The 25,971-nt window shown below is 42.3% G+C and overlaps 1 protein-coding gene across 2 annotated transcripts in view; it reads right to left on the bottom strand.

Annotated features, from left to right (window-relative positions):
- The window catches only part of LIPH (lipase H), a 53,496-nt gene continuing 27,525 nt past the window's right edge, over positions 1 to 25,971 (bottom strand). The window contains exons 5-10 of one of the 2 annotated variants that reach the window (XM_002684870.6): positions 24,299 to 24,388; positions 20,783 to 20,950; positions 18,873 to 18,968; positions 16,905 to 17,016; positions 3,427 to 3,600; positions 1 to 1,778 (exon numbers count right to left, since the gene is read on the bottom strand). In XM_002684870.6, coding sequence (XP_002684916.2) covers positions 1,691 to 1,778; positions 3,427 to 3,600; positions 16,905 to 17,016; positions 18,873 to 18,968; positions 20,783 to 20,950; positions 24,299 to 24,388 — 728 coding nt within the window. In that variant the 3' untranslated portion in view covers positions 1 to 1,690. Of the gene's footprint in view, positions 1,779 to 3,426; positions 3,601 to 7,396; positions 8,812 to 16,904; positions 17,017 to 18,872; positions 18,969 to 20,782; positions 20,951 to 24,298; positions 24,389 to 25,971 lie in introns of those variants that run through there. The other variant, XM_024995268.2, reaches the window with a different exon arrangement.

Raw genomic sequence — 25,971 nt, 5'->3', positions numbered from 1 at the left:
TATTTACAGAGTTCCATCATTTATGAAACAGAGATTCCATTTAAGACTATTCTCACAGAAAGCAGTAGAAGAGCAGTCACTTGGATGGGGAGGAGGCTAGTGGACCTGTGACTTTCAGGAACCTTCCTGCAGTGGCCACAGCTGGGCGAGGGGTGCTGTCCACCCTTTGGCCCTGTCTCCATCCTGGACATCTGCTCAAGGATCACCCTCTTGTGGTTCTGACCTCTCTGACCTTGGCCCTTGGGGGACCTCTTGACTTGGCTGTTGTCATTCCAGATTCATATATCATGCCTCTTCCTAGAGAAACCTGAGAATTCCTCAGACTGGAAGATTCAGATGCTCCAAGAGCAAATAAGTTAGTGCTTTGAATTCATATGTTAACAAATAGGTTGTTTATCATCACTCCAAAAGAATAACACAAATAACCTCTAACAGGTGGGACAATGGATGGATGATTGTTGTTGTTTAGTGGCTAAGTCGTGTCCAACTCTTTTGAGACCCCATGGACTGTAGCCTGCCAGGCTCCTCTGTCCATGGAATTTCCCGGGCAAGAATACTGGAGTGGGTTGCCATTTCCTTCTCCAGAGGATCTTCCTGACCCGGGGATTGAACCCACGTCTCCTGCATTGGCAGGCAGATTCTTTTTTTACTGAGCCACCAGGGAAGCCCTGGGACTATGATAGCATATTTTTATTTTGCATTTGTGCATTTCTAAATTTCCTTCAGTAATTACAGATTACATTGATAAAAAAGAAAAACAAAAACCTTTCTTAAGTATTGCTTAAAATGAGGGTTGCATGTAAAGTGATGCTTCTTCACCTTAAGTGAAAAACAAGCTCCACGTCCTCTCTCCTGCCTCCTGCCCTATTCCTTGTCCCTTTGAGCAGGGCTTCCCCTCTGTTTCATCTGCTCTTCTTCCCTCATCCACTTACTGTCTAGTCCAAGCAGCTGCCCTCTTGGTCTGTCCCTACCTCCTCCTGCACTAACCCACTTTAAACAAGGCAGGAAGCCAGGGGTATGGTTTTCTGCCTTCCTAAAGCAAATAGCCTAAGAGAGAAGCTGGTGTTGATAAGGAGAAGCTCTCTTGTTGCACATTAGATAAGCCATATCAAAATAAATAAAAGCATATTCACATGTATCAAGCCACTGACAGAAGTGGCACCCAGGGGATTTCAAAGAACCCTTCACAGTCTTGCCTCCTAAGCCTACACAAGAGCCCTGTGAGGTAGGTCTGTTTCCATTCCCTTCTTTGTGCAAAACCTGGAAGGATCTGGCATGGGGAGCATGGAGTCAAGTCCAAAGTGAGGCCTCCAGCCAGTCCTTCCCTTAAGATGCTGGGATGGCCACTGTGATGGGCAGAACTTCCCGAGTGACAAGCAGCAGAGTCGACAGGTCGGAACAAAGGAGGCCCCAGGACACAGCCTAGCACGGTGCTGGGCCGTCGGGAACCTAGCTATTTCTGATTTGCCCTACTTAGAGACTCCCTTCCCAGGACTGTTTCATAATCCAAGGTTGTTTGACATTTTGCAGTGTGACATCCATAGGACATTACTGTAAAAGGGAAAAAAAAAACAACAACCCTGGTTATTCCATACTTTTTGTGCCTTGAGGAAAAGATGAAGTGAAGCTTTAAAAAGCCTGCAGTTGTAACATTCTTGACGTTACTGGTACTTAGGTGTCCTAACAACAATTACATTTGCAGCTTTGGGCACAGAATAGGTTGGAAGACTGTTTCAACATTTTCCATCAGTACAAGATCATACCGACACAACTGGGGCCTGTAAAAACAAAATGAAATATCCCTGTCAATGCAATGATAAAAATACCCTATTCTAGTAGAACAAATTGTACAATCTCTCTCAGATATAAAATTACTTAGCAATTATTTTTAATGTTCTAGGAAAATGCTTGCAGTAAATAAGCAAAGTCATAGCAACAACAGTAAATAAACTAACACAACTTTGTAAAGCAACTATATGTCAATAAAAATTAATTAAAAATAAGAAATCATGGTGTTAAATTTTAGTTACCACATAATTTCAACTAGATTTTTAAAATAGAAGATTTAAAAAATTAAGCAAAAATTTTAACAGTGGTTGCCTCTGAATAATGACATTATCTATGATATTCTTCTTAACACTTTTTGTACTCTTCAGATTTATAAAATGAATATGTATTCCTTTGATAACCAGAAAAGAAGTATTAAAAGGTCCCAGTTTGAGGTTCCCTGGTGGTCCAGTGGTTAAGAATCGACCTGCCAAGGCAGGGGACACAGGTTCAATGGCTGGTCCAGGAAGATCTCACATGCTGTGTGAGCAATTAAGCCCATGGGCCTAAAGCCCATGCTCCACAACAAAAGAAGCCACCACAGTGAGAAGCCCAAGCCTCACAACTGGAGAAAGCCCATGTGCAGCAATGAAGACCCAGCACAGCCAAAAATACATAAATAAAAATCTTTTTTTAAAAAAGTTCCAGTTTTAAGATATCATGACTATCCTTGGGGAGTAGGAGGGGGTGGGACTTGTATTATTAAATGTTTTAAAGTATCCTAAACATTCAGGAAAAAGGAATTTATAAATGTAAAGCAATAACTGCTCACATCATTTTCTGTCTCTTCGTCCACAGGTTGACTGCAAGGACTATATGTAAGTGTGGCATTACTCACGAAGCATACATACCATCACAGCTTTGTTCTTTCTCCCTCTTTGTCTTTGTCTTTCTCTCTGTACACACAAATACACACTGTTTATTCTTTCTGAACCGACTGAGAATGGGTTGTTTACCCCTTTAACACCTCAGCATGTTTTTCCTAAGAACAAAGACCTTGTCAGTGCAGTTATCAAATTTAATGTTGATATGTACTTCTATCCTGTATCAATGCAATAAAATATTTCAAATTTTCTGTACCTTTTTTAATGCTGGGCCGTGTTTTATCAGTTTGCCAAATTATATGAGGATTTCTTTTCTACAACAGAGTATCAGCTTGCAAAAAACATGGGTGGAGTGCTAGGGAAGAATTGTTTAAACATATAACAACATTATTTCTTTGGATTATTGGCCCATTTATCTTTAAGTGCATACCAGTAAATTTTTCTTGGATTACTGGGCAACTTTTCTTTTAATATTTATTTTCAATTTATTTTTATTTATTTGGCTGCTCTGGGTCTTCATTGCAGCATGTGGCCCCATGTGGGGCCAGGGATCAAACCTGGCCCCCCCAGATCCCCATTGCAAGAGTGGACCTCAGCCATGGACCACTAGGGAAGTCCCTAGGAAATTTATTTAATCAAATCTAGTTCTGGAAAACCCCTCACTTCTTTCATTGTGATTACTGAAATCCTGTTGAAGCATCAGACCAAGCAAGTTGGACAGGAGTCAATAACATCTTTAGAAAACAAGAGCCTGTCAGACCCTGCCTCAGCTTACCTCTCTGGATGGCCAAGTGACCTTAACTTCATTCGGAGAATCCTGAGCTTGTACCTCGGGCCGATTACAGATCCTGTAGAGAACACCAAGGAAATGGCTTCCACTTTATCCAGATCTTGATTGAATCTTGCAAGCAGGCTCACTTGGTGGTATTTCTGAAATGTTGCAGGTTCACTGGAAGGAAGAAAGAATATATTTTTAAGTGAATCTAAATTACCAATGAAAGAAAACCATTTGAAGCCTACAGATCACTCATTAGCAGGTAGCCATTTGACCCCATAGCCTGCACTAGGTGACTTTCATGAGCAAAGTCCATTGGATTCCAAAGGATCAGCAGAAGTGAAGCTCTGACCCCAGGACTGATGAAATGCTGTGACACTGGAAAGGTGTGTGCTGCCTACCTGCTATAGGTCAGACAGCCTCCTTGTCTCTTGACACATATCTCCAGTCCCCTGAAAAATTCTGCAAGGTATTACTGTCTTTATTTCACAGACAAGGAAACAGATGCTCACAGAGCTTAAGCTCTCCCAGGTCACAGGGCTTATCTATAGCAGTGCAAGAAGAAAAACTAGGTTCTGGCTTCTCCATTGAACTGCATTGTTAGATGCATAGGTATATTTTTTAGCCAAACTAGATACTACTTTAGAAGTTGTGCTTAAGCATGTATTTTTTCAGTTCTACCTCTCAAGGGAAACCTCAAATTAAAATAGCCACATCACAGGTTCCAATAATTTTTGCTAAGTGTGTGGAGATGTTTCCTACAATTGGAATCCCAAATTGAGCCTAAGGTGTGTCCAGTGGAGTTTTAGCTGGGTACTGTCCCCCTGGGGAGCTGGAGAGTAGGCTATGGAGAAATGATTGCTCCAGAAACGAATCCTTAGTTTGGAGGTGGAGATGGGGGTGAGGAGGTGCTTGTTGCCCCAGCCTCACTGTCAGTCTTGTGGAAAGCTGAAGTGCTACACATAGAGCTAATCTAAAAGGTTGCCCAGATTTTGGTTTCCAAACATCATCTCCACAAAAAAGGAACTAGGGCTCCCGGGAGAAATAGTTGATTTCAGGGCTTGGGCAGGGAAAGCACAAAGTGATCCTAGAATGATACGTATGCCGAAAAGTAAGAAATACTCAAAGAATGTTAGAGATGTTCAAAAGAATATGGAATCACTTCAAACCCACTAGGATGGCTACTGTAGGAAAGAAACAAAAACCACAGTAAGTGTTGATGCAAGTATGGAAAAATCGGAACCCTTCTATGTATTGGTGGGAATGTAAAATAATACAGCCACTATGACAAACAGTAGGAAGGCTCCTCAAAAAATTTAAAGTAGAACTACCACATGATCCAACAATTCTACTTCTAGCTGTATACTGAAAAGACTTGAAAGCAAGGTCTCAAACAGATATTTGCACACCCATGTTCATAGCAGCATTGTTATAATAGGTAAAAGGTGAAAGCAACTCAAATGTCCATCAATGGATGAACAGATTTTTAAAATGTGGTTTGTACATACAATGGAATATTAATTCAGTTTTAGAAAGAAAAGAAATCCTCTCACATGCTACAACATGAATGAGCCTTGAGGACATTATGCTAAATGAAATAAACCAGTCACAAAAAAATAAATACTGTTGAGTCCACTTATATGATGTGTCTAAAGTAGTCAAAGTCATGGAAACAGAAAGTAGAATGGTGGTTGCCAGAGAATAGAGGAAGGGATAAATAGATGTTATTTAATGGGTATAGAGTTTCATCTTTGCTCCTACTGCTGTTTAGTCACTAAGTCATGTCCGATTCTTTGGGACCCCATGGACCGTAACCCACTAGGCTCCTCTGTCCATGGGATTCTCCAGGCAAGAATATTGGAGTGTGTTGCCATTTCTTTCTCCAGGGGATCTTCCTGACCCAGGGATCGAATCCTCGTCTCCTTTCTTTACCACTGAGCCACCTGGAAAGCCCCAACTGAGGATAAGTCTCCACTAATAAAATAAAAATCCATGAATCCATATTGATATAAACTAAGAAATGAATAAATAAGTAAGAAGAAAATGCCTTTCCTAAACATTGACTTAGAAAAATCACCATATGACGGCCATCAGAGTAATAATTCAACCACAGAACATTAAAACTAGTGGGTAAAAGTTTGAGGAGTAATGGACAATTTACATAGTCTCAAAGTACCCAGCCACAAAATACAGTGGAGAAACTTGGCAGAAATCACCTTAATCAATTGATCCATGTTAATGAAACAAACCAAAATTGTGAGCCTCCTAACATGATGCACTGAGACACACATGACTTCACCTTTGTGATGTCCTTGTCAAAGATGAATGCCCTGAATCTAATCATGAGGAAACATCAGGGAAACCCAAACTGAAGACATCCTAAAAATAATCGACCTGTAATCCTCAAAAGTGTCAAGGTCAAAAGAGTTGAGGAAAGGCAGAAGAACTGTTCCAAAGTGAAAACTAAAGAAACAGGACTACCAAATGCAGCCAGGGATCCTGAACTGAATCCTTCTGCTACAAAAGGATGTTTATTAGGAAAATTAGTAAAACTAGAAATGGGGTCTCAGGATCAGTTCAGTTCAGCCACTCAGTCATATCCGACTCTTTGGGACCCCATGGACTGCAGCATGCCAAGCCTCCCTGTCCATCACCAACTCCTGGAGTTTACTCAAACTCATGTCCATTGAGTCGGTGATGCCATCTAACCATCTCATCCTCTGTCGTCCCCTTCTCCTTCCACCTCAATCTTTCCCAGCATCAGGGTCTTTTCAAATGAGTCAGCTCTTCACATCAGGTGGCCAAATTGTTGGAGTTTCAGATTCAACATCAGTCCTTCCAATGAACACTCAGGACTGATTTCCTTTAGGATGGACTGGTTGGATCTCCTTGCAGTCCAACGGACTCTCAAGAGTCTACTCCAACACCACAGTTCAAAAGCATCAATTCTTCAGCAGTCAGCTTCTCACATCCATACATGACTACTAGAAAAACCATAGCCTTGACTAGATGGACCTTTGTTGGCAAAGTAATGTCTCTGCTTTTTAATATGCTGTCTAGGTTGGTCATACGGAGAAGGCAATGGCACCCCACTCTAATAGTCTTGCCTGGAAAATCCCATGGATGGAGGAGCCTGATAGGCTGCAGTCCATGGGGTCGCTGAGAGTCAGACATGACTGAGGGACTTCACTTTCACTTTTCACTTTCATGCATTGGAGAAGGAAATGGCAACCCACTCCAGTGTTCTTGTCTGGAGAATCCCAGGGACAGGGGAGCCTGGTGGGCTGCTGTCTATGGGGTCACACAGAGTTGGACACGACTGAAGTGACTTAGCAGCAGCAGCAGGTTGGTCATAACTTTCCTTCCAAGGAGTAAGCGTCTTTTCATTTCATGGCTGCAATCACCATCTGCAGTGATTTTGGAGCCTCCAAAAATAAAGTCTGACACTGTTTCCACTGTTTCCCCACCTATTTGCCATGAAGTGATGGGACAAGATGCCATGATCTTAGTTTTCTGAATGTTGAGCTTTAAGCCAACTTTTTCACTCTCCACTTTCACTCTCATCAAGAGGCTATTTAGTTCCTCTTCACTTTCTGCCATAAGGGTGGTATCATCTGCATATCTGAGGTTATTGATATTTCTCCTGGCAACCTTGATTCCAGCTTGTGCTTCATCCAGCCCAGCGTTTCTCATGATGTACTCTGCATATAAGTTAAATAAGCAGGGTGACAATACACAGCTTTGATGTACTTCTTTTCCTATTTGGAACCAGTCTGTTGGTTCCAAACAGAATCAGCATCAGATGGTAGCAATGGATCAATGATATTCTCTTATTCTGATGATCAATTGTGGTTATGTAGGAGAGGGTCCTTATTTGTAGAAAACACACTACAGTACTTTGCGTTGATGAACCTGCATGTTGGTGACAACTATAGGATGGTTCAGAAAAAGAAAAAGCTCATAGTACTACTGCAACTTTTCTGTAAACTTTAATTTTTCACAATAAAGAGAAAAAAAAAACCCAATAGGAAAGGAGTGGTTTAACCAAAAAGGGTTATAAACAGTTCAACTCTAGTCCTCCTTGATCAGAGTATAGCAATGGAAAAAGGGATCCTTCCCACTTCTCCAGGGGCAGTTGTAGAACCAGAAAAAGGTAGGGACTCCAGGAGGAGGTGATGCCACCTGCAGATGGCAGAATCCAGTGAGGGTGCTAGGGAGGCGGACAGGAAAAAGGAGACCTGGATCTGATCAGGGTTGTCTGTGAGCCCAGGTAAGATGCCCTCTTCCACCAAGAGCGAGGTCTAGAGATACACAGGGAGGCACTAACCAAGGCTGGGTTCCTACAAGAATAAATAGAGTAAGAGCCAGTGAACTATGGGTTCTGGCAGTATGGTGCACTAAATACCCTGTAAATAACTCATAAGAGTAAATACAATTACAAACAACAACAACAAAAGTTAAAAACCTTTTAAATTGCATTGAACTAAGAAGAAAGGAAAGAATACTGAGGAACCCTCAAAATACATGAAAGCAGAAATCCAAATAGATAAGGGGAATACTGAAATCACCCTCGGTTGGTCTTTTTTGGAACTTGGTAAGCTTGTGCTTCAATATTCATGGCCTTGCAGGGCAGTAGGACATGAAACAAAGTCTATGGGCTCCTCAAGGTCAGGAGTTGAATAGGAGGCGTCTGGGGGCGAAGAGTAAACTAAACATGAATTTGAAATAAATAACCTTCTACCACCTCAGGGGACAGAAAATTTCCCCCCTCAAATCTTGACACTATGAGAAGCTAAGATGCAGATTGCTTACATGGGTCAGCAGTTTCACTTCGAAGTACTTGGTCCGAGAAACCTCAGGTTTAAAAAGTAAAGCCGTCCCAGATTGATGCTATCTCCAGGAACTAGACTGACGCAAACACAAATCCCTTCTATAGCAATCTACTTCTACTCAGATCCTCAAAGAATTCCCGCACATAGTAAAATAATTACAATAATGATAAAGGCATTTGAAAGGGAGCAGGGGAAAGCCACGGGTTTCGGGCTTTATGACCGCTAGCTGCAGGCAGAAGGATGCAGGCGGGAAGATGCGCGGGTGCCCTAGGTACTGGCGGCGGGGTGGCACAGCCCACAGATCCACGCGGCATCTGTGCGGCAGCTGCAGCAGGAGGCTCCTCCGCCTGGCCTGGGTGTGAGTGAGGAGGCCCCGTGGAGGAGGCCGGTAGAAGTGAAGTGACCGCGGGGGTTTGGGACCACCGAAGCGATCTTCTCAGGGGAACCGTGTGCACCGGGCAGACCCCGGGCATCCTTTGCTCTGCAGACAGGGGGCAGGCAGCCCACCTGCCCGTCCCCTCTGCACCAGACCCTGATGGATCCAAAATGCTAACTGCGAAAAGAAACAGGAAAAAATACAAAAGATCAGAATGTTAAAACCTACCAAGATTTCTCAGAATTGTCAAAGAGCATACAAATACATGCTTACATGAAGAAAATGTGATGCAAGAAGTACTGCACTCAAGCGACCTGGTAAGGAAGCACTTGCCAGTGACTGTCAGTCTCAGTCAAGGGTTTCACTGTGGAATTTCAAACTGCCAAGGGATATGGGAAAACACTTAGGCACAGACCCCCAAAATAATGTCCCATAAAAGGAAAGAGAGCCAAAGGAAGTCCACCAGTGAATGCTCCTGTTCTAGGGAAGCGGGGAAAGTGGCCAGAGCAGCCTGACTTCCCATAATGTCCTCAAGAAGAGCCAGAATATCACCCTCATGCTGCAGCCTAAGAGTATTTTGCTGTTTCAAACTGAAAATTGTCTTGAGGAAAAGTCTGTTTTCCAGTGCTTTAGGGAACACCACACATTGAAGACTTATATTCACCTGACTGAATAACAACCAAGAAAAGCTGCAGAAGCAAAATTTCTTAAGAAAGGAATTTTAAAAAGAGACATGACAGAACTTCCCTGGTGGCCGGGTGGCTAAGATTCCTCACTCCTAATGCAGGGAACCAGGGTTTGATTTCTGGTCAGGGAACTAGATCCCATGTGCCGCAACTGAGAGTTCAAATGCCACAACTAAAGATCCTGCATGCCATAATGAAAGTCCCACCATGCCACAGCTAAGATTGGGAGTGGCCACATAAATAAATATTCCAAAAAAAAAAAAAAACTCCAAAGGGATCAAAGACCTAAATGTGAGACATAAAACTATAAAAGCCTTGTACCCAGAATATATACAGAACTTTGCAACTCAAAAATAAACAGCTAATTAGCCTAGTTTAAAATGGGTAAGGCACACAAAAATTTGCACCCAGATATCTTTAACAGCTTTATCCAAAACTACCAAGACGGGGACTTTCCTGGAGGAAAAAAACCTGCCAAGATGGAATTCCCCGGGTTCTAGTGGTTGGGGCTGTGTGTGCTTTCATTGCTGAGGGCGTAAGTTCAATCCCTGGCTAGGGAACTGGGATCCTGCAAACCTCTCAGTGCGGCCAAAACATTTTTTAAATTAATTAATTTTTAAAAAGCTGCCAAGATGTCTTTTGTAGGTGAATGGATAAATAAAATGTGATAAACCAGCTTGTCATTGGTGCTGTTGTTTAGTTGCTAAGTCATGTACGACACTTTGCCATCCATGGACTATAGCCTGCCAGGCTCCTCTGGCCATGGGATTTCCCAGGAAAGAATACTGGAGTGGGTTGCCATTCCCTTCTCCAGGGGATTCTTTGCGACCCAGGGATAGAAACCAAATCTCCTGCATTGCAGGCAAATTCTCTACCACTGAGCCACCAGGGAAGCCCATGATACATCAGACAATAGAAAAGGAAATGAAGGTAAAAGAAAATGAGCTGTCAAGTAATAAAAAAAAAAAAAGGAGGAACTCTAAATGCTTATTACTAAGTGGAAGAAGCTAATCTGAAAAGGTTACCCTACTGTATGATTCTAATTATTTGACATTCTGAAAAATGCAAAACTATGGAAACAGTAAAAAAAAAAAAAAGTCAGTGGTTGCCAGTGGCTGGGGAAAGGAGGGATGAATAGACAGAGCACAGATTTTTAGGGCAGTGAACTATTCTGTGATCCTACAATGACAGACATATGTCATCGTACAATTGACAAAACTCATAGAATGTACAACACCAGCAGTGAACCCTAATGTAAACTATGGACTTTGGGTAAGAATAAGGTATCAGCGTAGATTCTTCAGTTGTGACAAATGCACTATGCTGGTGCCAGACTTTGGTTCTGAGGGAGGCTGCCCCTATGTGGGGGCAAAAAGAATATGGGAAATCACTGTATTTTCTGCTCAGTTTTGCTGTGTACTTAAAATTGCTCTAAAAAATAAAGTCTATTTAAAAGGAAAAATGGGCTTCTATGGTGGCTCAGACAGTAAAGAATCTGCCCACAATGCAGGAGACCCGGGTTTGATCCCTGGATTGGGAAGATCCCCTGGAGAAGGGAATGGATACTCACTCCAGTATTCTTTTTTTTTTTTTAATTTATTTATTTTTTAATTGAAGGATAACTGCTTTACAGAATTTTGTTGTTTTCTGTCAAACCTCAACATGAATCAGCCATAGGTATACATATATTCCCTCCCTTTTCAACCTCCCTCCTATCTTCCTCCCCATCCCACCCCTCCAGGTTGATACAGAGCCCCTGTTTGAGTTTCCTGAGACATACAGCAAATTCCCATTAGCTATCTATTTTACATATGGTAATGTAAGTTTCCATGTTACTCTCTCCATACATCTCACCCTCTCCTCCCCTCTCCCCATGTCCATAAGTGTATTCTCTATGTCTGTTTCTCCATTGCTGCCCTGTAAATAAATTCTTCAGTACTTTTCTAGATTCCGCATATATGCGTTAGAATACGATATTTATTTCTCTTTCTGACTTACTTCACTCCGTATAATAGGCTCTAGGTTCATCCACCTCATTATAACTGACTCAAATACATTCCTTTTTATGATTGCCCACTCCAGTATTCTTGCAAGCAAAATTCTAAGGACAGAGGAGTCTGGAGGGCTACAGTCCACGGGGCTGCAAAGAGTCAGACACAACTGACTAACAAAAGGAAAAATGGGTAAGGGATCTGAACAGACATTTCTCCAAAAAGCTATACACATGGCCCACAAGCACATGAAAGATACTCAACATCATTAAATCATTAAGTGAGTGAAGTGAAGTCGCTCAGTCGTGTCCAGCTCTTTGCGACCCCATGGACTGTAGCCTACCAGGTTCCTCTGTCCATGGGATTTTCCAGGCAATAGTCCTGGAGTGGATTGCCATTTCCTTCTCCAGCGGATCTTCCCAACCCAGGGATCGAACCCAGGTCTCCTGCATTGTAGACAGACACTTTACCGTCTGAGCCACCAGGGAAGTCAATAGGAAGTTGCAAATCAAAACCACAATGTGATATCATGTAATGCCCATGAGAATGGCTGTAACAAAAGACAGACATGGATGAATGGATAAACAAAATGTGACGTATGCTGCTGCTGCTAAGTCGCTTCAGTCGTGTCCGACTCTGTGCAACCCCATAGACGGCAACCCACCAGGTTCCTCTGTCCCTGGGATTCTCCAGGCAAGAATATTGGAGTGGGTTGCCATTTCCTACTCCAATGCATGAAACTGTAAAGTGAAAGTGAAGTCGTGTTTGACTCTTCTCGACCCCATGGAGTGTAGCCTACCAGGCCCCTCTGTCCATGGGATTTTCCAGGCAAGAATACTGGAGTGGGTTGCCATAACATTCTCCAAATGTTATGCATATATACAATGAAATACTGACAGTGAAAGTGAAAGTCACTCCATGGAATTCTCCAGGCCAGAATACTGGAGTGGGTGGTCTTTCCCTTCTGCAGGGGACCTTCCCAACCCAGGAATCGAACCCAGGTCTCCTTCACTGCAGGCGGATTCTTTACCAGTTGAGCCACAAGGGAAGCCCAAGAATACTGGACTGGATAGCCAATCCCTTCTCCAGTGGATCTTCCTGACCCAGGAATCGAACCGGGGTCTCCTGCACTTCGGGCAGATTCTTTACCAACTGAGCTATCAGGGAAGCCCGATGGAATATTATTCAGTCTTAAAAAGAAAGGAAATTCTGGTCACAAGCTGTAACATGGACAAAACTTGAGGACATAATGCTAGGTGAAAAAAGCCAATCACGAAAGGACAAATACTATATGATTCAACTCATATGATGTCTCTGTGCTGTGTGCTAAGTCGCTTCAGTCATGTCTGACTCTTCGTGACCCCATAGACTGTAGCCCACCAGGCTCCTCTGTGCATGGGATTCTTCAGGCAAGAACACTGGAGTGGGTTGCCATGCCCTCCTCCAGGGAATCTTTCTGATGCAGGGATCAAACCTGCGTATCCTGCACCGGCAGGTGGCTTCTTTACCACTGAGCCACCAGGAATCCCATAATGTATCCAAAGCAATCAAATTCATAAAAATAGTACAATGGTGTTTGCTATCGGAAATGGAAATTTTTATTTAATGGATATATAGTTTCAGTTTTTCAAGGTGAAAGTTCTGGAGATCTGTTTCACAACAATGTAAACGCGCTTAATAAGAAACTGTACACTTAAACGCAATTAAGATGGTAAATTTTATGGGTTTCTTAATTATAATTTAAAAGAAAAGTCTTAAAAGACTGATGATAAGAATCTTGGCAAGGATGTGGAGGAAATGGAACTCTCATATATCGCTGGAGGGAGCGTAACATGATGCATCCTTTTTTGAAAACAGTTTGGTAGAAGTTCCTCAAAAAGTTAAACACAAAGTTCTGTATGAACAAGAGAGTCCACTCCTAGGTATATACCCAAGAAAAATGAAAACCTATGTCCACACAAAAACCTGTACATACATGTTCATAGCAGCATTATTGATAACAGCCAAAAGCAGAAAGAACCCAAATATCCTTCAACTGGTGAATGGGTAAATAAAATGTGGTATGAGTGAGCAGACTGTGCAGTGGAAGCTTGCTGAGCCAGAGGTCAGTGGATCAAAATAAAATATGGAATGTCCATAAAACAGAATATTATTCAGCCATAAAAAGGAATGAAGTACTGATGAATGCCTCAACATAGATGAATCTTAAAAATATCATGTAAAGCGAAACAAAACCCACATATTGTATGATTCCATTCATATGACATGCCTAGAATAGAAGAATCTATAAAAACAGAGAGCAGATTAGTGGTTGGCAGGAGCTGGCCAGGAGGAAGGAATGAGGAATTACTACTGACAAGTATGGGGTTTCTTTTTGAGATGACAAAAATGCTCTGAAATTAGATGGTATTGATGGTTTCATGTTTTGTAAATATACTAAAACCCCGTGAATTACAAACTTTAAAAAGGTGAATTTTATGGTATGTGAATTATATCTGAATTTTTTAAGGTTAAAAAAATAAGAAATACATTTGAATCATGTGTAGAGGGAGAATCAACAGGCAAGTAATATCCTTGAATGTGACTTCATATGTCCCCACTGTCTGGTAAGACTGAATAAACTCAAGCGGTATGTGTGTGTGTGTGTGTTAGTCGCTCAGTCATGTCTGACTCTGCGACCCCATGGACTGGAGGCCACCAGGCTCCTCTGTCCATGGAACTGTCCAGGCAAGAATACTGAAGTGGGTTTGCCATGCTCTTCTCCAAGTTACCTCCCCAACCCAGGGACTGAACCCAGGTCTCCTGCATTGCAGGTAGATTCTTTACCATTTGAGCTACCCAGAAAGCCCCCAAAACTCAAGGTACATACCCTAATATTATTTTCCTTTTCTTAAATTGTAAAGATACTGAATACTAAAATGTTAAAGTTTACCTGGCAAAAGAAAGAAAAGTAGCCATAATCTTACCACAAAATAGAACAATTATTTACTTTTTTCCCATATATTCTCTGATCGGTGGTGACTTTTTCACAAACTAACTAAAATATAAATGACTGGACATGCCTTTAAAAAGATGTTAAGCTCTCTATCTTAATCAAGAAACAAGCCTTCATAAAAGAGAGAAAGGAGCCTCCAAATTTAGGAATTCCTGCTGCTGCTGCTGCTAAGTCACTTCAGTCGTGTCCGACTCTGTGTGACTCCATAGACGGCAGCCCACCAGGCTCCCCCGTCCCTGGGATTCTCCAGGCAAGAACACTGGAGTGGGTTGCCATTTCCTTCTCCAGTGCATGAAAGTGAAAAGTGAAAGTAAAGTTGCTCAGTCGTGTCCGACTCCTAGTGACCCCATGGACTGCAGCCTACCAGGCTCCTCCGTCCATGGGACTTTCCAGGCAAGAGTACTGGAGTGGGTTGCCACTTCCTTCTCCATAGGAATTCCTACTTGGGAGAAATTTACTATATAAAGTTCAAATTTCCAAGACATGTAAAGCAAATATGTAACCCAAGTTTTGCTCCTCATAGAACTGCAGTCTCCCTGCTGTTTCTTAGACTCTCCAGATGAGGGCTCTGCCCACCTTTCTCATTGAAGCCTATAAAGTACCTGAGACTGGTTTCTCAAGATTGGGCCCCTAGCAGTTCCATCCCTGAAAATATGGACTGGGGATCTTGATGCTGAAAAGAGTGTGAAATTGGCCACATCCCTTGCCCTCCCTGAGCCTCAGTTTCCTCATATATAAAAATAGGGATGGTAATACCACCTCACAGGGTTTTAGTGAGAGCTACATTAACCACTATCTGTAATGTGCTTAGTTCAATAAACAAAGGCTGTTATTATTATGTTCCAAGGATGCATTTGAAAAAGTCACTTACAGGGAATTCCCTGGAGGTCCAGTGGTTAGGATTCTGCACTTTCACTGCTGAAGGTTCGAATTCAATCCCCGGTTAAGAAACTAAGACCCCATAAGCCACATGGTATGGCCAAAAAGAACCCCCACACCTTCCCTATTTATCTGCACAGTGAGCCAGCCCATAAGATGATTGCCAGTTTCAGATGACCTTCTACATGGTCCTCTATGAATGAGGCCAAGAGACAAGACAAGCGTCCAGAAGATAAAAGGACCCAGGAAACAAAATGAGTCTCAAATGCTTTTGCTTAAATTAAAAGGTTTGGGGATTTGCCCCCTTTTTTCTTGATTATAGAAGTAATAGAAGAAAAAATTATTAGTTCTTTTAAAACTATATATATACAACAGCACAGAAAACTGAAAAGGAAAGAGAAGCTTTAGAAAGGACTCATATCGCTTCCACCCAAGGGGCAATCTAACTTACTTTGACTTGTTTCTTTTTCATTATTTTGACATTGTTGTAGTTGTATACTGTATATGATTTTATAAAATATAACTTTATTTTTTCCACTTAGTGCATTATAAGCATTTCATTTAATGTTTCATAAATAACTTCAATACTTGAATAATGTTTTATTATATGGGGACATTTAACAATTTCCCCTTCGTTGGACTTTTAGGATTTTTCCAATTTTCTATTGCAAAATACATTTTCTGAGTGTCAGAGACATACATATATATGTTTGTGTATATATGTATATTATGAGCTCAGAAAAGAATAGAAATGTATGTGTGTGGGCATGGGATGGTTGGGATGTGGCAGGGGTTTGGACTTTTATGTCACATATTTCCTTACTGCTTTAAATCGTTTACAGTGAGCAGGGATGACTTTTGTAATTAAATGTATAAGCAAACCTAGAGACTGTCATACTGAGTAAGTAAGTCAGACAGAGAAAGAGAAATCTGGTATGATAAAAAAGAAATGATACAAATGAAGTTATTTAAAAAACAGATTCACAGACTTAGAGAACAAACTGATGGTCACCAGTGGAGAGGAATGAGAGGAAGGGAAAGTTAGGGAGTTTGAGATCGACATGTACACACTGCTATATTTAAAATGGATAACCAGGAATTCCCTGGTGGTACAATGGATAAGAATCCACCTGCCAATGCAAGGGACACGGGTTCGATCCCTGGTCGGGGAAAATTTCCCATGCTGTGGGGCAACTAAGCTCTAAGCCAACATACCTAGCACCTGTGCTCCGCAACGAGAGAAGCCACCGCAATGAGAAGCTTGCACACCGCAGCTAGAGAGTAGCTCCTACTCACCTGAGCATAGCGGTGAAGACCCAGCACAGACAATAAGTAGATAAAGTTATTTAGAAAATAAAATGGATAACCAACAAGGACCTACTGTATAGCACAGAGAACTCTGCTTAGTATTATATAACAAACTAAATGGGGGAAGAATTTGGAGGGGGGAAAAAGGGAAGGAAGGAGGAGAGGGAGGAAGGGAGGGAAGGGAGGGAGAAAGAAGTGGGGAAGGAAAGTAGAAGAAAGAAAATTTCTGCACCAGTTCCATTTGTAAACAGTCTGAAAGATCAAGAGCCACAAAGCAACATATTCCCTTTATATCTTTCACAGGACAAAGCCACATACAGTTCTATGATTAAAAAGTTGATATATTTGGAATTTAACTTCCCTGAACAAAAAAGAAAGTAGCAAATTGCAAATAATCCTAGCCCAACTTACTGATTGATTTTGGATTCTGTCGTGTTTCCAGCTTTGTCTTTCAATTTGATTGTAATGGATCCTCTTCTTACATTCTTATTCCAGGTTATAATATCCACAAAGTAATGATATACTTCAAAACAGGGAGAAAGCATGGTGTGAGAGAAATATTCCCAAATGCTTTCCTGAATGTTCAGTTCCTGAAAACCTGACCTACCTAATAACTAGGTCTCTTTTTCCCTTCCTCTCTAGTTTTTCTGCAAAGATTCAGGGCAGAATTTTCCAATATTTCTCTCTATTCTCTTTGGTAAAGATGGCCTGAGTGATGGCAGAACTCAGTGGTATCCAGTTGCCATGTTCAGGCACCACTCTCGGATCAGTGTTCCCACGTTAATGACTGAAGTGTCATGGCCTACTGCCAAGTATGAATGATTCACCACAATTCCTGCCCGCTTCAGAATAAACTAAATAGGCCATGTGGAGACCCTCACCAGCTGACAAGGCCTTCGCAGTCTGGGTCACGTCCACCAGCCTACCCAGCCTCCGTCATCTCTGCCCAGTCATGCCATAATGCCACCTGCACTGCCACGCTCTCTCCTGTGTCTGGGCTTTGTCCCATTTGCCAATTCATCCTTCAGGTTTTGACTTAATGCACTTCCTCGAGGAAGCCTTCACTGATGCTCAGACTAAGTCAGGTCTCTCAGAGTTCTTATCATGCTCTGGTATTCTCCCCTCATTAGTCAGCACACTTTACTGTATTTACAAAATACAAGAAAAATGATAATCAAAAAAGTGGTAAGTGAATGTGTATATCCATGCAAATATTGCCTGTGTGATGTCTTATGGGGTTAAAAAAAAAAAGCTAAAATATTTTAATGCTACAACAATAACTGGGAAGGGATGATGATTCCTTTGTAATCCCAGCAGAAATACCTATCGATACCCATTGCTTGCTTGCTAAGTCGCTTCAGTCGTGTCCAACCCTGTGTGACCCCATGGACTGTAGCATGACAGCTGTCCATGGGATTCTTCAGGCAAGAATACTGGAGTGGTTTGCCATTTCCCTCCAATTGATACCCATTAATTCCTACTGAATGAACGAGGGCACATAATATGTCCAGAGAACTTTTCTTCCTACCTACTCTTTCTTCCTACCTACCCCAAGGTTGAGAATGATCTGGAAAGATGGGGATCCCACCATGATAGTCAAATTTACTATCTCTGGGTCAGACTTTCAGAGAAGGGCAAAGAGGCTCAGGGAGATGACAGTCCTACGAGGGCATAACGTCAGCCATGGAGTTGCTGTTTCATGGCCTGTTATTACTCAGGAACTTGTCCCATTTGGATCAGGCAGATTCCAAACCCTGAGCTGCTACACATGCTCCAAAAGAGGAGGGAAACCTGGTGATGTGCAACCCCCTTTAGAAGGGAGACTCCCAAGGAAAGTGAAAAGGGAGATAAGATTGTAAGATGTACATCTACCCAGGGAAATTCCTACTTGCTTCCTAGGGCATCTAATCATCTGCTGGCCTATTTAGCCTCCATCTTGAATACCCAACCTCTCAATGTCTTTAGAAGGTCACTGTGGCTACTTTGGAGCTGGAATTGGCCTATAGATGTGGCTGACAGCTGACTTTTCCTAGTCATAACCTCATGTCTCAAGCAAATTTTCTGGAAGATCTCAGTAATTAGAATGGCCATCCAGTGGAGTTAACAACTATGGCTTGTTGAGATTTTAATTCTTTTAACCCAGAAGGTAGGCATGATTGTCCCCGTTTTACCAAGCAGAACTTTGAGCCTCAGAGAGGTTAAATGTCTTGGTCATACAGCTGTTGTGCGGTAGAGTCAAGATTCAACCTAGGTCCTTCCAGCTCCAAAGTCCATGCTTCACCACGGCCTTCACGTGCCAAGAAGTAACCAGGAAGCTGAGACTCAGACATTCCAAAAATAAGAGTCGGGCAACAGCAAACAAGCACATTCACCACTCACTGCAGAAGGGTTTCTCCTCAGCCGTGTCAAAGAATGCTTTAATCATAGGAGGATCCCCCTCCCTTAAATAGTCTTTCCAGTTATCAGCATAATAGCCTATAAAACAAGTCAGAAGAGTGTAATGTCAACATGTGTTCTACAAACATAAAAGCAGTTGGGGAGACTGAACATCGGGTTTGACTGCCACCACCACCGCCGAGACAATCGCCCTCATACCCACCCCCGTGGTGAGGACCTGCAGGGCCACCAGGGCATGCCCCTCCCCAGCAGCCCCCTTACTTTTTTCACAACCCTAGCCCTAAGAGCTGGGGCTTGTAAAAGGACCCTCCAGTGACTTTTCCCTCTTTCTATTGACATCACATCACCCAGCCCTGGTTCTCAGGAGCAGGGGTGTGGGGAGTGACACACACTGAAAACTAAAAATGTGCTGTGCTTAGTCGCTCAGTCGTGTCCGACTCTTTGTGACCCCAGGGACTATAGTCCACCAGGCTCCTCTCTCCATGGAATTCTCCAGGCAAGAATACTGGAGTGGGTTGCCATGCCCTTCTCCAGGAAATCTTCCCAACCCAGGGATTGAGCCCAGGTCTCCCACTTTGCAGGCAGATTCTTTACCGACTGAGCCACCAGGGAAGTCCTAGACTAAAAACAGCACTGATATTTTTCAGTAATACCTTCATTTTCTAGATTATTTAAAACAGATTCAGATTTATACCTAGAGCAGCATCACTTTTGCAAAACAATGCACTTTTTTGAAGAACTATAATTGGGCCCCTAAACTGCACAGAACTTGGAATGGCCATGTGACTATGTCGAGAGGTAAGAGAACATCCTTGTTTGTGACTGTGCCAGCAGGAATGAAGCTAAGGGCTGGCACTGGGGCCTCTCTCTCTCCCCTTTTCCCACTGCTTAGGGAGTGGCCTCCGCATTCTGGGACCCAGGAATCAGTATTTTTTAAAAGTTCCATATTCAAATATACAGTCAAGGTTGAGAACCCCTTGTCTATAGCCTAACCTGATGTTAACTTGAGTTTTTCCTTTGGGAACAATTAGAAAATTGTCACGACCATTTAGTTGCGAAGTCATCATCACCTGGAATATTTCCACTGCTGCTGCTGCTGCTGCTAAGTCACTTCAGTCATGTCCGACTCTGTGCGACCCCATAGACGGCAGCCCACCAGGCTCCCCCGTCCCTGGGATTCTCCAGGCAAGAACACTGGAGTGGGTTGCCATTTCCTTCTCCAATGCATGAAAGTGAAGAGTGAAAGTGAAGTTGCTCAGTCATGTCCGACTCTTGGCGACCCCATGGACTACAGCCTACCAGGCTCCTCCATCCATGGGATTTTCCAGGCAAGAGTACTGGAGTGGGGTGCCATTGCCTTCTCCGATATTTCCACTAACGCTTAGCAAATATCCAAATAGCCTCCATGGTTATTACTCCAGCTCACCCTGTGTTTGTGTACATGCAGAGAACACCGGAGTGTGATGTGGGAGCATTAACAGATATGACTTGTTAGAAGGGGTCACCCTGTAATACCCTCCCCTAACAGAGAGGTTGTATGCCTGGAGAAGGGTGTTCCTAACCCCACGGGAGTAGACTGCGTAAGGTGAAACTCTTGTGGAACCTCCTTTTTCTTGCTAGAATAAAGCATCCAGGGAGGTGGCACTCCGTTCTGGATGAAATCCTATATAGATTGCTTTTCTAACATTCTTTAGTATCGGGAGACTCCAGAGTACTTCACAGAACTATTGGCTAGAAAAAGCTAAGGAAATTAAGACACAGGATATTCAGGCCCATCGTTAGATGGAACACAGGATATTCAGGCCCGTTTTTAGACGGTTAAAATGGTGCTGAGATTCTACCAGAAATTAGCTCTTTGTTAATCAGAGTGGGAAACTGCTGGCTGGACTTACCCAGAACGGGACAGGGCTCCGTCTGTGATATGCCACAGTTGATACACTTGCCGTTCCTATAATCCTGGTAGGAGTCACAGGGATACGCGGTGATGGTGCAGTTCTCTCTCAAGGAAGAAAGGTACAGGTACACGGACCTCTGGTGGTCACACTTGAAGTACTGCATTCCTTGGTTGTATAAGGAATAATCAAAGAATAGTTGTAGCATTTAGTAGTAAATAGTGTATCGCATATTGTCTTTTGTTCTTTGTAAAATTTATTTGGCTGCACCAAGTCTTAGCTGTGGCACATGGGATCTTTAGTTGGGGCATGTGGGATCCAGCTCCCCAACCAGGGATTGAATCCCGGCCCCCAACATTGAGAGTGCAGAGTCCCAGACACTGGACCACGAGGGAAGTCCCTCGCATATTGTTCATCCACATAATTGATTATGTCTCTTACACACGAGGCACAGTGCTAATAGCTCCAGTGTACTTAATTCAGTTTAACCCTTACAAAACCCGATAGATCAAGATTTATGCTGACAAACAGTAAGTGACAAGAGAGGCATGATTATCCCCATTTTATCTGGCAGGACACTGAGACTCAGAGATGTTCAAGGATTTGACTTTGTCCTTCCTTTGTCCCTGAAATGTCAGGGTAGTCAGAGATCCCTTGGAGGTTTTTAGCAGAAAGAAGCACATTTAAACCAGTAAAGATATTAGAGAAAGAAGGCATTGGGGAGAAACTGGTAGAGAAAGACCCCAAGGAGGGCAAAGAGAGGAGGTAGCTGTGAAAAAGCATGGAGGGTGCTTCCCCCCAGGGTTGGATGGAGAAACGGATGTAAAGACCAACTTTGTGATCTAAGGTTAGGATAGATACAAAGGCTCCTTCAGGTGGGACCTTGATCAAGGTACAAAAGTCAAACCTAGCTCAGCTCTGAGAGGTGAGGGTTTACAGCTTGGGAGGTATCTGGAATAGAGCACAAGGAGTGATCATAGGGAGTCAGCAGGAGATAAGCACGAGGCCTTTCTGGCATTTCTGAGGGTCTTGAGGGCCATAGAGAAGTGATCGAGTTTGCCTGGGCCTTGTACCCGATCAAGAAGAATCCATGACTTCTCCAGAATGTGCCCAAGTAAAGACAGGGGCTCACTTGGCAGAAACCTAAGGGCCTGGGGGCGCGCAGGGCGCTCATGAGAGCAGATAAGTGGCAGGGGCTCCAGTTCTGCTACAAAGGTGAAATGTGAAGTGAGAGGAGCTGAGCAATAGGATGTGGCACTGAAAGCCATAAATGGGCAAGAAGAGGTGACAGACAAATGCAGGTTAATGCTTGGTGGGTGCCATGTGGTGCAATGGTAAGAGGAGGGTGATGAAGCACAGAAGAGTTGGAGCTGATGAAGGACTAGAGTACAGAGAGGTTTGTCAGCAGGTCGATAGGTCAGGTGGAGAAGTCATGTAGAAGTGGGAACTGGGTCCCAAAGATAGGTACTCAAAGAAGAATTTTTAAATAACAGACAGTGAACCACATCAAAAGAAGAGTTGTAATTATGAGCCAGTAGTTGAAGAGGCACTGGGTGCTAGAGTCAGATCAATGTTTCTTCTTCCTCCAGAGTCCACATATGTCCATAGAAGGAATTAGAGAAGGACAAAAAGAAATAAACTGGGCAAAAGAGAGAAGCATGCAGCCAAGCTGGCTGGAGTAAAATCTGACAAATCAACATTTAATTATCGTTCCTGGAACCTCCACTTGCAGAAACAGTGAAGTTAATAACACCATGGAGGATGTCCTTTAGAAGCAAAGCACATTATCTTTGGCTGTTCATGGATGTTGTTACACTACAGCACACGGGACAGGATTTGAACACATACCATTTATGGTACAATTGAACAAACACTATTTATAGTACAATATGGTTGCCCTACTTACGCCATTTCATCTGGATCATTTTCAAATGCTACAGCATTTCCATGGGACCATAAACAGCTATTATTTTGGTACCAAGATCATTTTTTTTCTAGAATTATTTCCATGATTGTTTAGTTTTATCTAAAAATTGTGCAATACAGATTCAGAGCATTTGGGTTTTTTTTTTTTAAATTCTGTACCCTCATCACACTTTAATGTTGTCTTCTAACTACCTATTTTGTGAGTTTTTTCTCATTGTAAAACTAACATATGTTCATTCAGAAAATATAACATAATAGGAAATTATGACCTAAAAATCAACTAGAAATCCAATATCCAAAAATCACCACTAATAATTATTTGGAGCATTTAATGTTTAGTCTTTTTTCCCTATACTTACACATGTCCACTGGCGTCTATGGGGTCACACAGAGTCGTACACGACTGAAGCGACTTAGCAACACATGTCCAAATATACACTTAAAAAACAAACTAAGATTATGCTGTTTAATTTTGTCTCCTTTTCACTTTGTAAATATTTCATATTGGAAATATTTTCATTAAACTAACAACATGTTTTTTAAGAATTATATCCCTTTGCTTAGGATGCGCCATGCTATTTAATAATTTTCCTATGTTGGAGATTTAGATTATTTCTAAAAACTGTTATAAATAATCCTGTGTTGAACATCTTTGCACTCCGATTTTTTACTGCATTTTCCATTATTCCTCTAGGAGAGATTGTCAAATATGGACTGTCTAAGTCAAAGACATACCTTTTCAAGAGAGAGAAATAATTCATAATAGTTTTTAATCCTATGGTTATGCTTGTTTAAAGTAGTATATTTAAGTAGTAATGTTTTATCTAAAATTCATAGTTGGACCACCTCTATCATCTCAGAAAATTTGTTTTCAATTAATAACAATTCCACAGGGCTTCCCTGGTGGTCCAGTGGTTGAGAATCTACCTTGCAATCCAAGGGACATGGGTCCTATTCCTGGTCCAGGAAGATTCCACATGCAACAGAACAACCAAGCCTTGCTCCACAACTGCTGAGCCTGAGCTCTAGAGCCCAAGAGCCGCAGCTACTGAACCTACGCACAGCAACTACTGAAGCCCGAGGGCTCTGCAACAAGAGAAGCCACTGCAATGAGAAGTCCCACGCACTGCAACTAGAGAAAGCCTGAGTGCAGCAGTGAAGACCTGCCACAGCCAAAAAATAAAACTTAAAAAAAAACAAAAACAATTTCACATTGGGATTTCCCTGGTGGTCTGTCCAGTAGTTAAGAATCCACCTTGCAATGCAGGGGATGAGGCTTCTATCCCTTGTGGGGAAACTAATATTCCCACATGCCATGGGGCAGCCGGGCCTGTATGCTACAAGTACTGAGCCTGCGTGCCCCAGAACTGGAGTGCCTCAGTAGACAGCCGAGCTTCACAGCAAGAAAAGAAAGTCCAAGTGCCACGAAGAAAGATCCCACATGAAGCAAGGAAGATCTGACACTAAGACCTGAAGCAGCCAAATAAATAAATAAATATTTTTAAAAAGCCCACATAGAATGATAATCAGATTTTTAAAATACACCCTTTAAAAACCACTGTTTTGTGCAATATAAAGATCTGTACTTACCTCCAAATATTGTTTGGGGGCAACCAGGTTGATCCAATCCTCCATTTGGGTAGAAGTCTATGTTTCCTAATTGTTTCTTGTAGCCCAGTGCTAAAAGAGAATATACTATGCTTTCATACTGCTTTGAACTCTTCCCATCTCATAGCTTATTTGCCTATAACAGGATATAGGCAGGGATTGTCTTATTTTTGTCATTGCTGCTATTGTTGTCATTATATGTATTTAAATATTTTGTTCAAAGTTAGTCAGATAGTTAACCCACTCCAGCATTCTTGCCTGGAGAATCCCCATAGACAGAGGAGCCTGGCTGGCTACAGTCCATGGGATCACAGAGTCAGACACAACTGAGCGACTAACTGTAGCGCAGCAACCACATAGCTAGAAAGCAGGGATTTCCAAGTAAGAGACTAGGAAGCTGGTAATAGAATTTATGTCTGATATTTCTGAAAATGAGAGTTTTGGCCCTCATTCACTGCCTCTCTGATAAAATGATAAGTCTCATGTTTATATTTGGCTGGAACACTCTTATTGCTGGGTGCTTCCTGAGCCTCTAATTGCTTTTGTGTAAGTGTTTAATGAATAAGAAACAGGAAACCTTCACTTAGTAGGAGAAACACTTACAATTGGGGGATCTAGGATGGTTAAAAGGTTGGAAACTCTTCTAGAAAATGGAGACCTAGAAAATTATAGATAGATTTAATAATTGCTTATTCTGTTTAACCTTGTATCTCCAAAGTATCTCAAAAAATCTCCTTGTATCTCAAAAAATCCTTGATTAAAAGATTATATATATGAATGTATGTATATATATGTATACACACATGTATAGTGTATCATTGCAATAATAATCGTGCATGCTCAGTCACGTCTAACTCTTTGCAACCCTATGGACTAGAGCCCGCCTGGCTCCTCTGTCCATGGGCATTCTCCAGGGAAGAATACTGGAGTGGGTTGCCATGCCCTCCTCCAGGAGACTTTCCCAACCCAGGGATCCAACCCTCATCTCTTACGTCTCCTGCGTTGCCAGGCAAGTTCTTTACCACTAGCGCCACCTGGGAAGCCCACTATTACGTATTGAGACACTGCATGTGTCCATGGGTGTGATACTAGGGGTTTTATACAGTTTTCTTCTAATATTCGCAATGTCTGAAGAGTAACCATTGGTAAGTTCATTTGAAGTAAGTTACAGATGAAGATTCTGGGGCTCAGAGGCCTATGGAACAAATATGACGTCACCAGAAAGAACAAAACCTGGGGTTTGAGTCCACCTCTGCCTGACTGCAAAACTTATACTTTTTCCTCTTTTACTTTCTTTCCAAGAACAAAAAATAAATTACTCTGCACCCTCCAGAATTGAAATGGCATTGAGGTACTGCATCCAAATGGATAACACTTCAGACACTACATAGTAAAACAAGCTATTTCACAGAGACATTTATTCTAAGGCACACAGTACCACCCCAGAGTGCCCATGATAGCCAGTAAAGGGTTTTTCAGGTGGTTGTATCACAAAGGGGATGTACTACTGAATGACCACTCTGTCATTCTGTCCCCTCTGCCCTCCCTAAGTGCCTACTCCAGCTGTCCTCCCAGACATATGGATATAAAGACCCATCTTTAACATCAGCCCAACCGCCACGTTATGTACCCAGTATCGGAAATGAAATCAACAC

This window comes from Bos taurus, chromosome 1 (genome assembly GCF_002263795.3).
Source record: "Bos taurus isolate L1 Dominette 01449 registration number 42190680 breed Hereford chromosome 1, ARS-UCD2.0, whole genome shotgun sequence".
Lineage (NCBI taxonomy): Eukaryota > Metazoa > Chordata > Mammalia > Artiodactyla > Bovidae > Bos > Bos taurus.
The sequence above is the reverse complement of the archived record's forward strand: the minus strand, read 5'-3'. Positions and strand labels throughout refer to the sequence as shown.